Raw genomic sequence first — 18,404 nt, 5'->3', positions numbered from 1 at the left:
AGCAAGGTTCACATGTCTTTAGCGAGACTTTATTAAGACGGTGGCCGTTCACAGTGTAAAATAGAGACTTTTATTCATGGAAATACTTACAAAAAGGCCATTATTATTTTGTCCACCACAACATCATCTTTTAAATATTACTCTAGAGTTATGTACAGCTTTACAGTGTATACAAAATACTCTTTTGGTAGCCTGCTCACAAACAAACAAATAAACTATGGCAGATTTTGGTCCCAGTTGGAAAGCAAGTCAGGTTTTTGTGTGGTTTTAGAGATTACAGAGCCCGCCAAAAGAAATCCCAAAATGGGCTATGTTTTCTTGGTTGCAAATTTTAGAACCCACCCAAAGAAATGACAAATCAACTTAAGCTGGCATGGTGTGGAGCGTTCGGCACAGTCCAAAGAAATCCTACACTCATGTTTGCGTGGTTTGGAGATTTCAGAGTCTGCTCGAAGAAAATCACAGACAACCAGGCTCTCTTTTCAATGACATTAAATAAAATCTGCAATTGTACACAAGTGCACATAAATTCACTTCCTGAGCTTTTTCTCCTTGTTAATCTACCACTGACCAATAAAATCGATTTCTTTGTTTCTGCTCGCCGGATGACACGCATAACATAAATCGGTCATGAAACAATTGTTTGCTCTTAGGTTGTCCGTTGGACACCAGTCTCCCACAAATTGGTCACCGGTCACTTAGTCATTAGTCTTAGTCATTCAACAGTCAATCTTTCAGTCCCCTAAAGGTTCCACTTCATTTGCCAGCCCATTTGCTCTTTGGTTGCTTGTTGGTCAACCAACAGGTCAAGAAAAAGTCTCCAGCCAGCCATAGGTTACCATCCGTCTAAGACATCACGTCAGTAGCTTGTAAGACTTTAAGTTACCATCGCTCAACTTGTCCGTTCCTCAAAAGTCAACGCCTTGTCAGATATCAGTTACCAGATGCTTCCTTGCTATCGGTTACCATCAGTTAACCATCAGTCCGCCTGTCTGTTGCTTATCTGTCGCCAATTAACTGATAATTGGTCTGACTTTGTCCCTTTGCATATGGGTTATTATTTGCCCTTTGGTCAACAGTCAGTCCCCAGTCGGTTGATCATCAGCCTTGCAACACATTAGTTATCTTTGTTCAACATCGATAGCAAATTAGTTGTAAGCAACTAGCCCAACAGGTGCCTGCCAGCTGGTCTTATCAATCTCTGCATATGGGATATTAATTTGCCTTTAGTCACCAGTCAGTTGACCATTAGTCTTGCAACACATCAGTTACCTTTGTTCAGTAGTGATGGCCAATTAGTTTGTTGATCATTAGTAAGCAACTGACCCAAAAGTCGCTTGGCTGACCGGAGAAGCTCTTTGTCTCGGAACATTAACAAGGAGTGCTTGTATTCTTGCAGAGTCAGATTTGGATGAAAATCTCAAAGTGCCGCTTTAAAAAAAAAAAAAAAAAAAAAATTGTTCGAGCAGTCGAGTGCTCTGTAAGTTCTGGATAGGCATGGGCGATGACCGAGCGACTTGAGTTTCACAGAAACCACGACCCATTTGTTCTAATGGACCAAAATATTGCGAGAAGTCATCACACCCGTCATTGCAGAACAGTGAGAAGTACTCACGTCATCCTTGCTGAAAGCCCGCACATCTCTCTTGTGCATGTGATGACTCAAAAATAGAAGTCCTCTTCGTTAGTGGGCTGGTTAGAAGTTCTAATGCGTTAGGAAAGGCAGCGGTCAGAGTGCATCCACGTGGTTTGTGTTGTTGGACCTGCTGTGGATCTCCTCCAGCAAATTCTCCAGCTGCTCTATCAGAACGCGTTTCTTGAACCTTCACATGAGGGAAAAAAAAACAGATTACAATGAAAATAATAGCCTTTGTTAAACACAATAAAAAAATAAGACATGGGATGTTAATAATAATTTTTAAAAAGTAATTGCATAAGCATGCACACCCTCTTAAATTGGAGCTATGGCTGTTGGCTATAGCTGTAAAAAATAATTTTAGATGGCCAGGCACTAATATAATTCAATTGTTCACTGCCTGCCTGGTAAAATGGATGTTTGATGACTACAAGCGTCACCGGCAGTGAATGAGTTGACCCCAAATGAAGTTTTTTAAGGGGCTTTTCCTGACACTTCTGGAATAACATCTTACATTACATGCCATGGTCTATGGTGAGCTTCCACCGAATGAAAGGGATCTCAGTGATCAAAGGTGTCAGTCAGGCCAATGGTACAAAAAAAACGTTTCCAGGGCACTAAATGTACCATGGAGTACATTGGTGAGACAAAGCTTGCTTTTAACTTACAAAAAAGGACAAAAAATATTGAGTTAAAAAAACAAAACAAAACAAACAAAAAAAAACAACTCATGAGTCAAAGTACCTCTGTATTACAATTAATAAAACACAAAAACGTACCTGGCTGCCTCTTTGATGATGTTTTGGAGAAAGATAAGTCGGGTATCAAGGGTGCCTTGGATCTGCTTCAGGAAGTAGAAGATCTTCTCATAGTCTGGAAAGAAGCAATGATTATTCATGAGGAACTTAACGCAAAAGAAATCATAAAAAAATAATTATCCTCGAGTCGCATACGTCTGCCAGGTTTCCTGATCTCCTTGGTGATGAGCCCCCTGAGCTCATTGTTGACTTTGGTGGTCTCAATTTGGATGTGCTTCTTCAGAGCGGTGGGGGACAAATAGCGGGGAGGCATCTCCCCAACCAGGATCACGTCAGTCTCTTCCACTTCCTCACCCAGCTGACCGTTCTCTTTCTCGCTGTCCCGGTGGTGGCCAAGCTGCGGGTCAGAGTGGTTTTCCTGAGGTTCGGCTGCATCCAAGTCGTCCGAGTCGGAGCTTGGGTCGGTGCAGTGGTTCTGATTGAGGTGGTTGATGATCAAGTCTGCTTCTCCGTCACTCTCGCCCACATCTGGAACGATTTTGAAATGTGTCAGAAATGGCTAAATTAACAATGAAGCAAAATTAGGACTTTGAGCGAATTAGGGCTAGAGTTTGGAAAAACATACATTTGATTGTAATTTCAACTATTGCTGAGTTACATGATTACTTAGGTAAGTGCTCTCACCTGAGACGAGTCGAGGGCTGGCTGGAGGGGTAATGGGGGGCGTGTATGCCCGGCCAAGGCGCAGCAGAGGCGACATACAGCGCCTTCTCTTTGGTCCTCCACCCGTCATATTGCTTTCGGCGGGCCTTTTCCCTTTGTTCTGAGGGCTCGTCACAAATTCGTCAGCCTCGTCGATCATCATGCCCTGGAAGAAAAGAGACGAGGAAGACTGCTTAGAAAATTTACAAGTTGACAAACTGGTCTAGGTTTTGGACACGGGATTGACGGAAGAACCTTCTTATCCAGCTTGAAGGGGTTGCCAAAGGTGTGAAGGCGCTTGGGCTGCTCGGGGTCGGCGTCTCGAAGGGGCTGAGGAGCGGCTTTTAAGAAGTCCTGGTAGTTGCCCATCTGAGCAATGGGAACGCTATGTTGCTGATCTGTGTAGAAGATTAAATACCGACATTATATTTAATACAAATAGGAATTGCAGTAGGAATACTTGACTGCTTTTTCTTTGTCCATTAGTAATTAAATCTATATATGAGAGAAACATGGAAAAAAAATGGCAGATTTTGTTTTTACTTATTTTATGTTTTGAAAGCCAATATATTTGTCTTAACATGTTGTAAGGCAGGAGTGGTCCGCGAGGTCCGGCGTGTTTTCCAGTTTTCTCTCCACAACATACCTGATTGAAATGTTTAGCTCATCAACAAGCTCTACAGAAGCTTGAAAATGAGTCGAATCATTTGAATCAGGTGTTTGAGAGAGAAAACTGGAAAAGATGCAGGACATCGGCCCTAAAGGATTGGAATTGCCCACCTGCTTGTTTAAAAAAACAAAAAAAAAAAACCAAAAAAACACTTTTGTCGCTTTTAAGAGATTATATCGGTCAATGAATGAGTTGACTATGTAATATTCATGTTTAATACACTTGATGGATTTATTGTAGCATATTTAAATCAGATGTATTGAGCTATATATTGTTATATATTATTTAATATTTATACATCTGGGATCCACACTCGTGGTACCTAATGGAATCCTACTATACCAGCATCATAGCCTCGCAGGGTGCAGACTGTAGTGTTGAGAAGGTTTCTCCTCATGCGGCTGAGCTGGTCAAGCAAATGACTGCGTGGAATGTCGTAAGGGTTCCGGAAGCTCTGGGGCTTTAGGCTCTGAGGGCGACATCCGACATTTGAAATCAGTGAAGCCAAAAAAATGCTGGCTATAAAGCAGTTTATAAACAGAGCCATTAGGTTTGAATAATACATATGAACAATAAATAACTTGTGTATTTGATAAAGTGACCTAAAAAACAGAACGAACCTTGTTGAGGAGCGCCAAGTGAAAGCCTTGGAACTCTTTGGGGTTAAGCTCCAGGGGTGGGGCTGGGGCATCGCCTGAGAGACTCTGTAGCTGCTGGATGAAGTCCCTGCGCTGGGCCAGCGAGATCCCACTGCCCCGCCACCGTACCTTGATGCCTGACTCAGGCAGTGCCTTCTTCCCGATGGAAGCGATCAGGCGGTCGTATTCCATTTTTGTCTGAAAGTAAACTGTGTTATGCCAGCAGAAATGAGACCACACCGTAACATAAGTCTATTTAAATCTGACCTGCTGGCTTAGCTTTTTGAGGTAGGAGACCACACTGTAGCTCAGGCCATACTCCATGTTCTCCGCCAGAAGGTTAGGAGCTCCCATGATCCTCAAAGCCTTCCTCAGGGACTGTAAAAACAGAAAGAAAAGTTAGTAGACAACCAAAAAGCTAATCTATGAAAAGGCAAAAATTAGTTTTTCAGGTACCCCAATGTAATACGGTGGCATGGTCTTCAAGTAGTTCTCAAAGGACTGCCGCCATTTGAGGGTGGGCTTGAACTTGTGCACTTTGATGAGGTCGTCTATGGTTAAAACCACAAAGCTATTTAGAATGTTTCTTTGCATCAGGTTTTATCATTCACATCTTTCTTCATCATTTTTCAACATTTGCAAAGGAGTCACTATCACTATCCAATGTATTTTCTCCTAAATTGAAAACAAATTAAGACTGTCCCTTTGCATGTGAAGCCAAAGGAAGCTCACACGAGTGACTATGTGCTAGCTAGGAATTCCCCGGGGAACATGTGCTATTCTGGATACACAAGTCGAGTGGAAAACTCACCCAGAAGAGGCAAGAGTACAGGGTAGTTGTAGGGCATGACAAACAGGTTAACGCAGTTGAGCGCCGTGCTGGCCTTCAGGTAGCCAAAGGGCTGGCCTAGATCACTGTATTTGGCACTGTTGCATACAAACACCTGAGAAGCAATTAAACAAAAATCAAATGGGATCTTGCTTTGACACATGAAATTGATCTCAAAGACTATTATTGTGACCGGTAGACAGGTGACGTGTTACTAAAACTGCTCCTCGCATGCCACTGCCATTTCATCTACTTGCAGCTATTACATATTTTAAGGGGCAATTGCTCCACTGATTATCCCATCAATTAATCATATAAAAATAGTTATCAATATTAAATATAATATAATAAATGGGGTCCGCAACAAAAGAACAAATGAGTTACGTTACAGACGGCCGTTTGTTAATTGCATTTGTTTGTAATTTGTTAGTATAAGTAAAAAACAACTAAGGAGTCAATAATCGGTCTTGATCATCCCAAGGACAGTTTTCAGCCTGAAAAAAATGTGCACGTAGAGGAGCGTCTGTAATGTGTGCAAATTCAAATATTGCTTTCAGCCACTTGGGGTCAGCATTCTCCTATTCAACTGTACTATGTGTTGAATGTGCAAATGGGTGTGTCTGGTCTGGTGAGTGCAGGAGTAGATGCTAGGTTGACTGGCTTAATTGGTGTTTTACTGTGTCAATATGCTGTTGTGGTCAGCAGTGAACAAGTATGAAATGACCACAAACGTTGACCATTGCTTGTCTATTGGAGAAGCTTTTCTCATTGGCAACATGCTCAGTACTGCGAAGCTTCCATGCAAAGATTTTCAAGTCATAATCAAAGGATTCTATGGGCGTTGTACCTGCCAGCAGGTGTGTGGCGACTTCCTCTCGAGGATGTACTGGGTGAGCGGCGAGGGCTCCAGCTCATACTTGTCGAATGGGACCTTGTCGATTACCATGGGTTCTGCGTCAAGGCAGGAGAAGCGAACGTGCGGGTGGGCCGAGCGGGGTGGCTTGGCAACAGATGCCAAATGAATAATTAAACATGAAATAGATAGAATTTTGAGGTTAGATGGTTCTTACCAGCGTGGGCGAGTTCTGGTCCGGCCAGAAGGCCTCGGGTACGGGCCAGTGTCCGATGGGAACTCCAGTTTTGGGATTGGGCCTGACGTAGATGAGCTTATGGCAGCAATGCCATGGCTGCGGGCCAGGTTTTAATGACTCGGGAGGAGCATCTGGACCATCACCACACGAAAAACGGCGTTGCGTAAGATACGTTTATTACAGTGGGGTATGCGCAGACGAGACTCACCGTCCGACGGGGGTGGGTCAGGCCCGGTCTTCTCGAAGTTAATGACCACGCCGCTCTGGATTTTCTGGACCAGAGACTCCAGGCACTGATTTAGCATGCGCTGGGAGAAAACGCTGTATGAACGCCCTGGAAAAATAAACAATCACAATTGGGATTCAGGAAACACGTACAAGTTCCTATTTTTAGTCCAACTTCCCAATGTAGTGGTGTATCAGCAGCTTTGGTTTGACACGCCAGCTTTTGGGTTAAACAATTGTTTTCAAAACAAACAGAAGTTGAACGTCACAAGTCAAAGTCGTACTCTAAAAGCATTGAGTGACTGGAATGACTTGCTTTTACTTGAAGCATTTCTATTACAAGCAGAGTCAATCATGCTTCGACTGGAATCACAGGATTGACGTTTGCCTACCGCCGGTGACTTCACACATAGGCGTGATGGGCGAGTCGTCGGATGGGACGCCTCCAACCGGTTCCGGCTCCACCGATGCATGGCCGGGAATGCGCAGCACAAGCGCGAACAGACGCTGGTCCCAACGGAAGGGCTCCTTGGTCAGTTCGCTGCCCGGAAGGGGGGTTGTCAGGGGGAGATGGAGCTGAAACATTTATTTTTTTGTGAAGCACTGTGAATAATTCTCAGATGTTCTGTATGAAAATTGAGCCTTTTATATCAAAAATGTTGACTTTTAATTTACAGTTTTGTTATCAACACTGACCTCATCTTGGACACCTGCACTGGTGGTCAGCTTGTTTCCATCGGTGATGGCAATAATGATAGCAGGCTCCAGAAAGAAAGGGTTTCTTCCCTATCAAAACAAAGAAACCAAAGAATTTACAGTACAAGTGAAAGTACAATGTTTGTGTAAAGTTTTTTCTGAATGGCATGAAACACCTAATATACGTTTCCTTAACAATAGTGTTCAGTTAGAAAATACAGCATTAAAAAATGTTACTACAAATGTAGCTTTTCTGTCATTTTCATTTTTATAAAACAAGATACAGTACAAGCATACAGTACAGTACTTTGAATTCATATTTTGTGCTGCACCACTGACATATACTCACTAGCGTAAACACAGCATTTTGATTATTATTGCGTTTGCGGAATATGAATTAAGCAGCAAAATTCACCCAGTTTGATCCATCTCTGGAAGCAGGCTCTTTGCCTTGTACTTGCTATCGACTTAAGATTAACATCACAGTGGATCAGGCCTCAAGTAACAACAAAGCACGGCTCAACTGTTTGGTCATGTGACGTGAATATTGTCTTACACTAATGATGAGTTGAAGTGATTTAAATTGGCGTTTTGCTGCTGCTAAGCAGCAGGTCGTTTTTGTGGCTAATACAATAACAAAGTACATGAAGGTTGTTAACAATCATAACAACCACTTCTCTATCATGAACAAGTTGGGATTAAACCTATCTATATGAATATTAAATCAAGGACAGATGTCTACATATTTTAAAAATAGCAAAGTGGGGAGGGGGGTCTTATCTGTTATGCAAGACATTGGAGTCATTCGACATAGCGCATGAGGGTGTGTTTGTCACAGTATGCAGGTGGTTGATGCTTGGAAGACTGGGGGCAAGGGGCAGGAGTTTGTGTGTTTTAGGGACTTGTGGCTCTTGGGCGCCACCTACCTGCCCGTAGTTGTCAATGCCAGTCACTAGTCTATTGAGATTGAGCAGGTCAAAGGCAGTCCTCAGTGACTGGCCCACAGTTGTGAGCCCTGTGGCCTGCAGGTTCCTCAGCTCAGTCATGAACGTGGCGTGGCTCTCTTTCCATCCCGCCTTCACGGAGGAGGAAAAAAAAAAAAAAAAAACACCTCAGGATACCGACACGTTCATTACAAATTCAAACACAGTCGACCACATTTTTACCATAGTTCCTTCTGACTTTCTTCTGAAGCGACAGTTTACATTTCCAGATGCATTAATTTTAATGAGCTCTACAAAGCAGGTTCATTTTGTGCATGCCAATGTAGCTGACAAACATGATATATATATATATATATATATATATATATATATATATATATATATATATATATATATATCTTAGTATATATATATAGAAATCTTAGTCATGGAATATAATGGGTTATAGTAATAAACTTGGTGGTGGTGGAATTTATAGCACTAGTAGTGGTAATAGTACTTAGAAGTAGTCATTGCAGCAGTTACTGGATAAGTGTGGTAGAGGTAGTAGCAGAACTAGCAATAGTATTGTGGTAGTGTTGTATTATTATTCTCATTTAAGCTCAAGTGCTTCTAGTTAGGTGTGATAGCAATAGTAGTAGAAGCAGTGGTAGTATTTACACATAATAGTGTTTGTAGTAGTGGTGGGATTAGGACAGTAATAGTTGTGGAAGTGGCGGTAGTAGCAATAGTAATAATAGTGATGGCAGTAGAGCTGGTAGAAGAAGCGGTTACTGTTATTGTTATAGTATTACTAGTATTGGGATGGTAACAGTTGTAAAAAAAGAAACACTATTGGAATTGGTTTCAGTATTATTAATGGTCATTTTAGGTGTATTGTGGTAATAGTAATACTATAAGTAGTTAAAAGTAATGTTGTGTGAATGAGTGCCCCCTCCCTCCTGAGGATGTGTCTGTAAAAATAACTCCCAGAGTTCCTCGCTGCTCTGTACAAAATGTCGGCCATGTTTTAAAGGGGGCATGGACAGAGAGCTTCCTCCTGAGTTGAGGACTGTTTTTTTTTTTTTTTGTAGCTTGCAACACACTCAGCCTGCCTTGAGAAGGAGGGGGACACTCATCACCACGATCACGATCAGTCTGGGCCAGTGAAAAGCCGTCATGAGCCGAACATGAACTCTACCTTGATCCCGAACGGAATGTCTTCATAATTTACCAACATGTACCGGTCCCCTCGGCTCGCCGGATCTCTCCCTCGGAGCTGTGGAGATAGTAGAAATTATTTAGACCCGAAAGTTGGACTTTTTTTTGACAGGTTGAGATAGGAAAAAAAAAATTGTCACCCGAGCCGAGCGGGATATGTCCCGCCAGTACAGTACCTTCATAAAAGTCTCAACAGCGCCTTTTGCTATGTCCAGATAGGTAGTGCCCAGATGGCTGCGCTGGTTCATGGACGCGGACGTGTCTACCAGGAAAAGTAAAACGGGCATTTTGTGGTGCTAACAACACGTTCTGCATGGACTTGGGTGTCAGTACACAACTAAAAAGGTCACCCAAAAAAATCCAAATAAAAATCTTTTGTTCTCTCCTGCTGCTTGCCGCCCGTGTCACCTCCTCGGCTAGCTAGCTAGCTGCTAACTAGCTAGCCGGCTAACTGTCTGTCTCACACATTCTTTCCACCACACAAAAAAAAGTGTCAGAAGAGTGAGTGGCGATGCCCCCCGCCGGGCGAACTTAGCTAAAAACCTCCCACCCTAGGGGTACCCCATGGATTCACGAGGGGTTTTGGCAATTTTTACAATATTTTGCGAATAGTCCTAAGTTTCATAGAAACAAAGTTCCCCCTCACTGAAGGTCCCTGCTTCTCTACACTGACTGTGCCGAGCGGCTTCTGGCAGTTTTACTGGCAGCTTGGTTGCTTGGCCCCGCCTCTTTAACGTCACGTGCATCTCACATCGCGCTCTGATTGGCTATGCTGATCTGCCTAATTACCATATCCAAATAAGGTCAAACTCTTCCAGATCGCTCTGCGCATGCTCACTTGGCTCAGGGACAAGAATGCACAGAAACGTCTTGTGTACAATGCGTCACTAAACAAGCGACGTTTTAACGGTACAGCACATTGAGCCTTGTGGTTAACATATCATATGTATACCACGTCGTTATTTCAACTCTCCGGTACACACTTAACCACTAGTTGTGACGCTTTTAAATCTCAGTCAACTAAAAGATTTTGAGGGAGTGACATGCACGCATCGTCAGACACACGCCTTGCAGCTCGGAAAAGACAACGCTTTTTTTCTCTCCACTCAACATGTGCGAAAATGCATAGAGAGCTCCAGCGGCAGCTTTTACTTAGAAAGTTGTGACGCACGCTGCTTGTGACGCCTTTTTTGTTTACACTACAGAAAACGTCTGGATTAGGGTGACTTTTCGTGCAAAAGACGAAGAGCTTCTCTGTATTTGCCATATGACATTCAAGCAGTAGCAGCAGGCGTGTGCGATTATGCAATAGACAATTTACATAATGACGTGCATCCTTGGAAAACACCGCTTCCGCATAAAATGAGAACGGAAATAGTCTTGATAATGGAAGGAAAAACTTTTTAAAAAAGCTTGTTGACATGGTGTGTTGTGAAGGTACGTTTGCACAATGTGCATATGAGAACTCTCAAGTGAACAGGAATTCCACTTCACGATTCCTCCTTCCACACAGAAATGATATATTTTTGGTCTATTTTTGTTTGTGATTAAATCATTCATTCTACACTTCAGTCCAGTATGTGGTGACAAAATAGTGATGGGAAAATGAAGCCTCATGAGCCACTTTTGATTTTTTTTTGTTTTGTTCTTTGCTCTTTGCTTAAAGGCGCAATGGGAATTTCCATTGCACAAACTTTTGTTTTTAAACTAAAATCCCCATCTAGAGGATTAAAAAAAATCACGTGTTTCATGAGGCTTTGTTTTTTCCATCACTGTGAAAAATGCACCCAGTGCTCAAAAGACCAAAGAAGAAGAACGATTTGATTTAATTGAGCAAAATGTGATGGTACAACGATTAGGAAGTTAATCATTTAGTTCATTGAAGTGAAGGCGATAAAGCTAGAGATAGTCTGAGTGGTAGTGGTACTAGTGGCAGTCGCAAAAAGTGGTAGTAGTGATGGGAACGCTAATATGGTAGCAGAGGTGCTGGAACAAGTGGTAGGAGTCGGGGTAATATACTACTACCATTATTGTTCTCACAACAACAATTACCAGTAATATGAATAAATGTGACATGTTTATTAGGAAGTCAATATTTTGTTGTTAAATGCTTATAGAAACGGGATATTCATAAACCACTACCCAGGTAAGCTTTTATTTTCTTATACCGGAAACTTAACTTTGAAGACAGGAAATAGGTGTCGCCGCTCCATGCGCGTGTAGTGTCAGCTGACAATTTGTCACCCGTCACCACAAAGTGGGCTGACAGTCGTGCAAGGCCAAGTGAGTGCCACCTGCACCGCGACACCCAACCATCACACCCCGAGTCTCGTCTGAGCTCCTATCCGAGGTTAAGGTTTACGCTTTCCCGACGTGGGGGGGTTTGCGCGTGACTGTAGCAGCATGGCGGCCGAAATCGAACCGCGACCGCAGGTTCGGAAGCCATGTTTGCTGGGCAAGATCGACGGCTTCCAGGACGTGGTGAGCGCGGCGGTCATCATCCCCAAGGAGGACGGAGTAATCAGCGTGTCCGAGGACAGGTGAGCCCGCCTAATAGACGCATACTCCTCGGCTTAGAAGCTCCACTGACGCCCCTCCTCCTCCTCCTCTCACCCCCCCTCCTCGATCCCCGGAATCGCAACACCCACTTGCATACGTACTTTCATATTTTCTATGACTAATATTAATTGTGTCAAGTGTTGTGGACTCTAAGTAGCTAGTTAACAACATGCTAGTTTGTAGCATGCTAAGTCGTTATGTTGAGAAAATAATTTGCCTCCAATATGTTTGTATTTACATAGATGTGTGTTTTAAGCCATTTAAATCGTCCATAAATGCACCATTAAAACATTTGCTGCAATTTCTGAGACATAAAATGCATCGCTACCTTTTTCATATTGTGGCAATTGACATGATCGTTTCTCCCTCATTTTGGGGGGTGTAACACTCCCCTAAATTGAATCCAGCTACCACTAAAATTATTATTTGTTTTTGTCCGTTATCATTCATAAATATGGGAACTGCAGTACAAAAGTTAAATTTATCTTGCCTAAAAGTAATAAAATACCTCTGTATTTGTAATTATGTTGTGTTGATGACTACAGTGAGCCTTTATTTTCCTACATGCTTATTATTGTTTTATGCAAAAGTTTGTTTTTTTTTCGAATCTGAACAGAACAATTCGGGTTTGGATGAAGCGGGACAGCGGACAGTATTGGCCCAGTGTCTACCACACGATGCCATGTGAGTGTTCTTTTCTTTTGCCTTTATTTTGAAAATGATGTATATAAGTGTGAACAAAGTACAAAATAGTTTTATTGTCAGCTGCAAAGTCTGAGCTCAATTGCTTCACTTATAGCTGCTCTTGATGTGAATGCTCAGAATGTTTGCATCCTGGTTAACTTTTTACTTTTTTTGTAAAAGAATGAGAAACAAATTAACATTTGTTGCTTTTGTAACCCAACCAAAAAAAAAAAGTCTCAAAACAGTAAGTAGATATTTTTAATGCAATACTTTTAACCATTTCTTTCTTTATGAAATGAGCTTTTTTTTAAGAAAAGACGTCCTGAAAAACACAAGTGAAATTCAGTGACATGTCCAACTCATGAACAGAAACGTCAAAAACCACCATTATTTTATGAGTAAGATGAACATTTGAATTATGCTGTATCACAATCTTACAACACAATTGCACAACACAACACTTTGCAAAACGGTTAGTAGGTAGTTGTTAGGGTTAGTAAAGAAAAAGCCACCCCTCCAAAATAACAAAAAAAAACAGATGCAATCTGATATATCTCCAAATTTGACCTGTTTTCATTTGAACTTGAAATAGTTGATATCTCCCTTCAATGAGAATATAGCTTAATGTAACATTCACTGTATTTTTTTTTTTTAAATAAACAAGAACAAACGCGTGTGCGGTTTTGTAGGCTTGCATGTTTGAAGACGCTCGCCGCGCATTATTTTCCGACGTGTTGGAACAACACCTCTGAGCTCTTGTGCAATGGAGGGAAGCTCAATGATACCTTCTTTCAGCATTATGTGTGCACGTCTTACAAATACACCCACTAACAATCGTGTAAAATATTCATTAAGGGTAGAACTGAGTAAACTGATTTTATTGTTATTTTGCTGCCTTAACATTTCATTTGTTTCCCTCAATGAAATCACATTAAGTGATTTTTTTTCTGCCTGATACACTGACTGATCTCACTATCTCATAGGTCTTTTGATGTATACTTTTAGATGCGGTTTTCAAACAAATTTGATGGCTATTCTTATGTTGGATGTTGGTGACGGGAACAGTAGGTTTTTGTTTACAAATTAAAAGCTTAATAATTGCAACAGGAAACAACTTGTGTACTCTTGAGTAATCTTTGTTTATTGTAAGTTAAAAACGGTCACGAGTCCCCACATCGTATTTGTTACTGATAAACATTGTGTTGTAATAAGTCCTTTGCGCAACATTTTTTATTTTGTGAAGTTTTACACAGATGTCTTTAGAGATCACAATTTTCCTGCAGGGGGTACTTGGCTGAAAAACTATTTGAAAGAGCTACATCACTGCAGAAAAAAAGTTGAGAAGCTTTGTACTGACTGACTGACCAAATAAAAAGAAATAATCAATGTTTACAATCTCCTACTCATATTGTCTGTGTTTATCCGTCCAGCTACGTGCTCCTGCATGACCTTTAACCCAGAGACCAGGCGTCTGCTGGTGGGCATGGACACCGGAAGCGTTTGTGTAAGTAGCCAGGATATAGTCTTAAAATATTGATGGAATTTTAAAGTGTAAAATGAAGCTAATCATTCTGATGTGCCGGTATTTCCAGGAGTTCATCTTGTCTGAGGATTACAACAAGATGACTCCAACGCAAACCTACCAGGGTGAGTGAGTGACGGTGTGTGTGTGTGTGTTGTGTAGGGACAGACCGAATAATATCGGTGGAGCAGATTATTGGTACCGATTTTGCCATATTGCCGTCGACCTTTTTTTTTTTTTTTTTTTAAGGGCCGATATAATTTGCTGCATCTGATCCCAAGCAATTTAATGGAAGTTTAATGATGGAGTTGTTATTAATAACAACTAAAAAAAATGTTATTAATAAAAACAACAACAACAAAAATCCCTTTTTGCTGCAATAAACGTTGATTCCTCAAAATTAATATTGGCTTTAAATATTGGTTATCGGCTTCCTTGACTGCTGAAATTGCTTTCAGGCGATCTCTAGTTATTGTACTTGTGCTTTATATCGTTGACATTGATTCTATTTGTAGCCCACCAGGGCAGAGTGACAGTGGTGTTGTTCGTCTTGGAGATGGAATGGCTGCTGAGCACGGGCCAGGACAAGACTTTCACCTGGCACTGTTCGGAGAGCGGACAGCAGCTGGGATCTTACCACACTTCGGCCTGGGTGTCTGGACTGCAGTATCCTTCCGCTACATTGACGAACTCGTCTACTGGCTGACTGATGAATATCTCATTGATCAACTGATTGAGTGACTATGTGTTTTATTTTGTTTTCCTTAATTTACGTTTGTCAGATTCGACGTTGAGACTCGACACGCCTTTGTCGGCGATCAGTCGGGTCAGGTGACCATCCTGAAGCTGGAGCAAGACAGCTGCAGCCTGGTGACCACTTTTAAGGGCCACACTGGTACATACGCACACTTTGTACACACTCCGCAACCTCCACCAAGGCCAAATAATCTTCCATATTTCTGTCTGACTCGACTTTGATTATTCAGTGTACAGTATCGGGAAGAAATCAAGGTAACTGCTGCTTGAAAGTTAAAGGTGCCGTCAATGCGGTGAGAGGCCATCTTTAAAATGAACTTTACCTTCCCAAATACAGGGACCTCAATGATTTGGTACATTTTATTTTGAAGTAGATTCCTGCAGTGTGTCGCCTAATGGCTGACTTGACTCATCACTGACGTCAACAACGCTACGTTATCCTGAAATCAAGTTCAATTGCCCATTATGCTCATCTAGGATGCTTCAAAAAGACTTATTTACGCTAACAGCGATATATGGGGCCGACGGTTGCCAGGGATTATCGGCGGCTCCAATGTTCACGGCTAACAGTGACAAGATACCAGCAGGTTCAATTGGTGCAGCCTTAAACGACACTTAATAAAAGCTCACAACCCAACTCTGAAAATGAATTAAAACTAACCCAAATCACATCTCAAAATGAAAACCAAATAAAACGCAAATGGCACTCCCAAGACTATTCTAACCTTGTTTGTGAATCATGAATCCGAGTATTATTCCTTCAGTACGGTGTGTACACAAGGAGCATGGACTGTGACCTTTTGGATGGCGTGGGGAAACCAAGTGCCAAGTTAGCACATTCCGGCAATGGCCGTGTGATGTAGTGCCTGTGTGCTCCTGCAGGGGTCAGTGTCACTCTCCGTGTGAAATAAGACTAGTCTCCCTTTTTTTTTTTTTCCAGGTAACGTGACCGCACTTTGCTGGGACCCAGCCCAGAGGGTTCTGTTCTCCGGCAGCTCCGACCACTCCATCATTATGTGGGATATTGGAGGTCGCAAAGGCACCGCTATTGAACTGCAAGGGCACAAGTAGGCGTATCAAGCATTTTCACGTCATATTTTACAATTTCCACTTCTTAACTATTTAAGTGCCATTGATGACTACAGACGTTAAAAATCAATTTTTACTTTGTTCGATGACAAAGAACTCAAAGATCCATTGTAACTGGGCTGACACTGAATGAGTTCATGTGTATTGTGATCCTTCCCACATTTTGTATTATTTTTCAGTTGATCCTATCTATCTATCTATCTATCTATCTATCTATCTATCTATCTATCTATCTATCTATCTATCTATCTATCTATCTATCTATCTATCTATCTATCTATCTATCTATCTATCTATCTATCTATCTATCTATCTATCTATCTATCTATCTATCTATCTATCTATCTATCTATCTATCTATCTATCTATCTATCTATCTATCTATCTATCTCCATCCATCCATCTATATCTATCTCTATACAACAATTATAATGGACAAAAACATGCTTCAAAACAGTTAAATGTAAGTATTGCCAACGTGCGTTGTCGTCTAATACAGAATGTGCTTGTGTGCGACAGCGACAAGGTGCAGGGCTTGTGTTACGCCTCTCACACTCGCCAGCTCATCTCGTGTAGCGCTGACGGCGCCATCGTCATCTGGAACATGGACGTGACGCGACAAGAGGTAAAAGTCACTGTCGTACTCCACACTATTTTTAGCTTCTTTGTGTGCGGTTTTTATTTGCTGATTTATTTGTTTGTTTATGCAGACTCCAGAATGGCTCGACAGTGACTCTTGTCAAAAGTGTGAGCAACCTTTTTTCTGGAACTTTAAGCAGATGTGGGACAGCAAGAAGATCGGCTTACGCCAGGTATGGAAAAATGTAATGGAAAGGGTCTATTACATGAAGGCACTTTAGGGGGTGCGTCATATGTAACGGGTGCCAGCAAATCTAATTTAATAATTTTAAATGCAATAGGAAGAGTAAGTTTTATTTTCAAATTAAGAGCACATTAATTGGAAGTCTACTAGGTTTTTTTTTTTTTTTAATTAAAAGTTTTACACTGGTATATCATTGTTTGAGAACCACTGTAATACCATGTCAGAAGAAGAGGAGCTGGTCGCTGGGATTCCCCAAGGGTCTTGTTTAGACCTTCAATACATTTTCCTTGTAGCAATAGAAAGTTAGCAAAGAAAGAAGGTTTTTATTTATTTATTTATTTATTTATTTATTTTAAAGCATCACTGCAGGAAGTGCGGCCAGGCCCTGTGCGGCAAGTGCTCGTCCAAACGCTCCACTATCCCGCTCATGGGCTTTGAGTTTGAAGTGCGCGTCTGCGACAGCTGCCACGCCTCCATCACAGACGAGGAGTGAGTATGGCGCCCCCCTGCCGTCACCTGGTATCATAATACGACCTCTATTTCGCCTTTCCTCCCCTAGTCGCGCCCCCACGGCCACATTCCACGACAGCAAGCACGCCATCGTTTACCTGCACTACGAGCCCACCACGGGATGTTTACTCACCTCCGGCACTGACAAGGTGGTCAAGGTAAGCCAGAAGTTAAGATCACCTTTACGAACGCAGCGAAGGATGACAAAACGAGTTTGCAATATTATCATGCGTTTGTGTTACTCAGCTTTGGGACATGACGCCTGTGGTATCATGACATCGTCACCCCCCCCACCTCCCCAACCAGAAAAAGCTCAGCAGGCCAAACCGCGGGACGGCAGCCGTCAGCTTCTAACAGGACGGAGAAGGAAGTGAAGGCCACTTTGGAGGGTGGCCTTTCACTGGTGGGAGACGGGAAGCTCCACACAAAGTGGTGTGTACAGTTTGTGATTATTTATTATTCAAGTGTCAATGGATTAACAGCATAATACACATGCTCGTGAATCATCATCATCAGCTGTGATCGGATGTCAGTGCAATTGTTTGATTGTGTAAAAACTGTATGTTAGTGCACTGGAATACGATCCAAAGATGGAAAATACAACAATCTTCTTTGATATTTTTGATTTCACACATTTTAAAAGCAGTAATTCCTTCAAATGACAAACAAGAAATTTATAATGTGCATTGCACAAAGCGAGTTAATGTCCTTCTCTACAATTTTGTGAAGGGGACCAAAATAAAGCTAAGAAACCGGTCAGCTTCTGTCCTAATTATTAACACACCTCAACATTATATATATATATATATATATATATATATATATATATATATATATATATATATATATATAAATGTTTGTATTTTTTTTTCAATTTCACATTTCTGCATTACAAATGCATTGAGAAGCAGTCACTAATACATTAAGTATTGTTGGAAAGTTCCCACGACTTAAATGTTACAATTAACTTCAATAATGACTTGGGACTTTTTTTCAGAGGGTGACCTAAACTGTTAAAAATAAAAAATGTATGTGAGAGCAGTTTTTTTTTTTTTGGTGAACATGCTGTTTA

At 41.6% G+C, this 18,404-nt stretch overlaps 2 protein-coding genes across 2 annotated transcripts; one reads left to right on the top strand and one right to left on the bottom strand.

The window, feature by feature from the left end:
• Positions 1 to 7: 7 nt before the first annotated feature.
• Positions 8 to 10,105, bottom strand: ints6 (integrator complex subunit 6). Its single transcript, XM_088415978.1, has 18 exons — positions 9,566 to 10,105; positions 9,370 to 9,447; positions 8,172 to 8,321; positions 7,246 to 7,335; positions 6,942 to 7,125; positions 6,533 to 6,658; positions 6,304 to 6,455; positions 6,081 to 6,233; positions 5,216 to 5,348; positions 4,861 to 4,955; positions 4,672 to 4,782; positions 4,387 to 4,602; positions 4,109 to 4,235; positions 3,352 to 3,494; positions 3,079 to 3,262; positions 2,590 to 2,922; positions 2,416 to 2,509; positions 8 to 1,823 (listed from the first exon to the last, which is right to left on the bottom strand). Exons 1-18 carry the CDS (start codon positions 9,674 to 9,676, stop codon positions 1,730 to 1,732), a joined length of 2,574 nt encoding a protein of 857 aa, XP_088272104.1. The 5' UTR covers positions 9,677 to 10,105; the 3' UTR covers positions 8 to 1,729.
• A 1,163-nt stretch (positions 10,106 to 11,268) lies between these two features.
• wdfy2 (WD repeat and FYVE domain containing 2) lies at positions 11,269 to 18,091 on the top strand. The gene is made up of 12 exons (XM_088415380.1): positions 11,269 to 11,929; positions 12,565 to 12,632; positions 14,063 to 14,136; positions 14,225 to 14,279; positions 14,670 to 14,820; positions 14,937 to 15,049; positions 15,851 to 15,977; positions 16,519 to 16,624; positions 16,710 to 16,811; positions 17,181 to 17,311; positions 17,382 to 17,490; positions 17,579 to 18,091. Exons 1-12 carry the CDS (start codon positions 11,793 to 11,795, stop codon positions 17,606 to 17,608), a joined length of 1,203 nt encoding a protein of 400 aa, XP_088271506.1. The 5' UTR covers positions 11,269 to 11,792; the 3' UTR covers positions 17,609 to 18,091.
• The last annotated feature ends 313 nt before the right edge of the window (positions 18,092 to 18,404 follow it).

The sequence above is a fragment of the Hippichthys cyanospilos genome, chromosome 5 (genome assembly GCF_059441005.1).
Source record: "Hippichthys cyanospilos isolate Australia breed blue-spotted pipefish chromosome 5, RoL_Hcya_1.0, whole genome shotgun sequence".
In the NCBI taxonomy this organism is placed as follows: Eukaryota; Metazoa; Chordata; class Actinopteri; order Syngnathiformes; family Syngnathidae; genus Hippichthys; species Hippichthys cyanospilos.
Note: the sequence above shows the minus strand (reverse complement) of the source record. Positions and strands in the feature narration are given on the sequence as shown.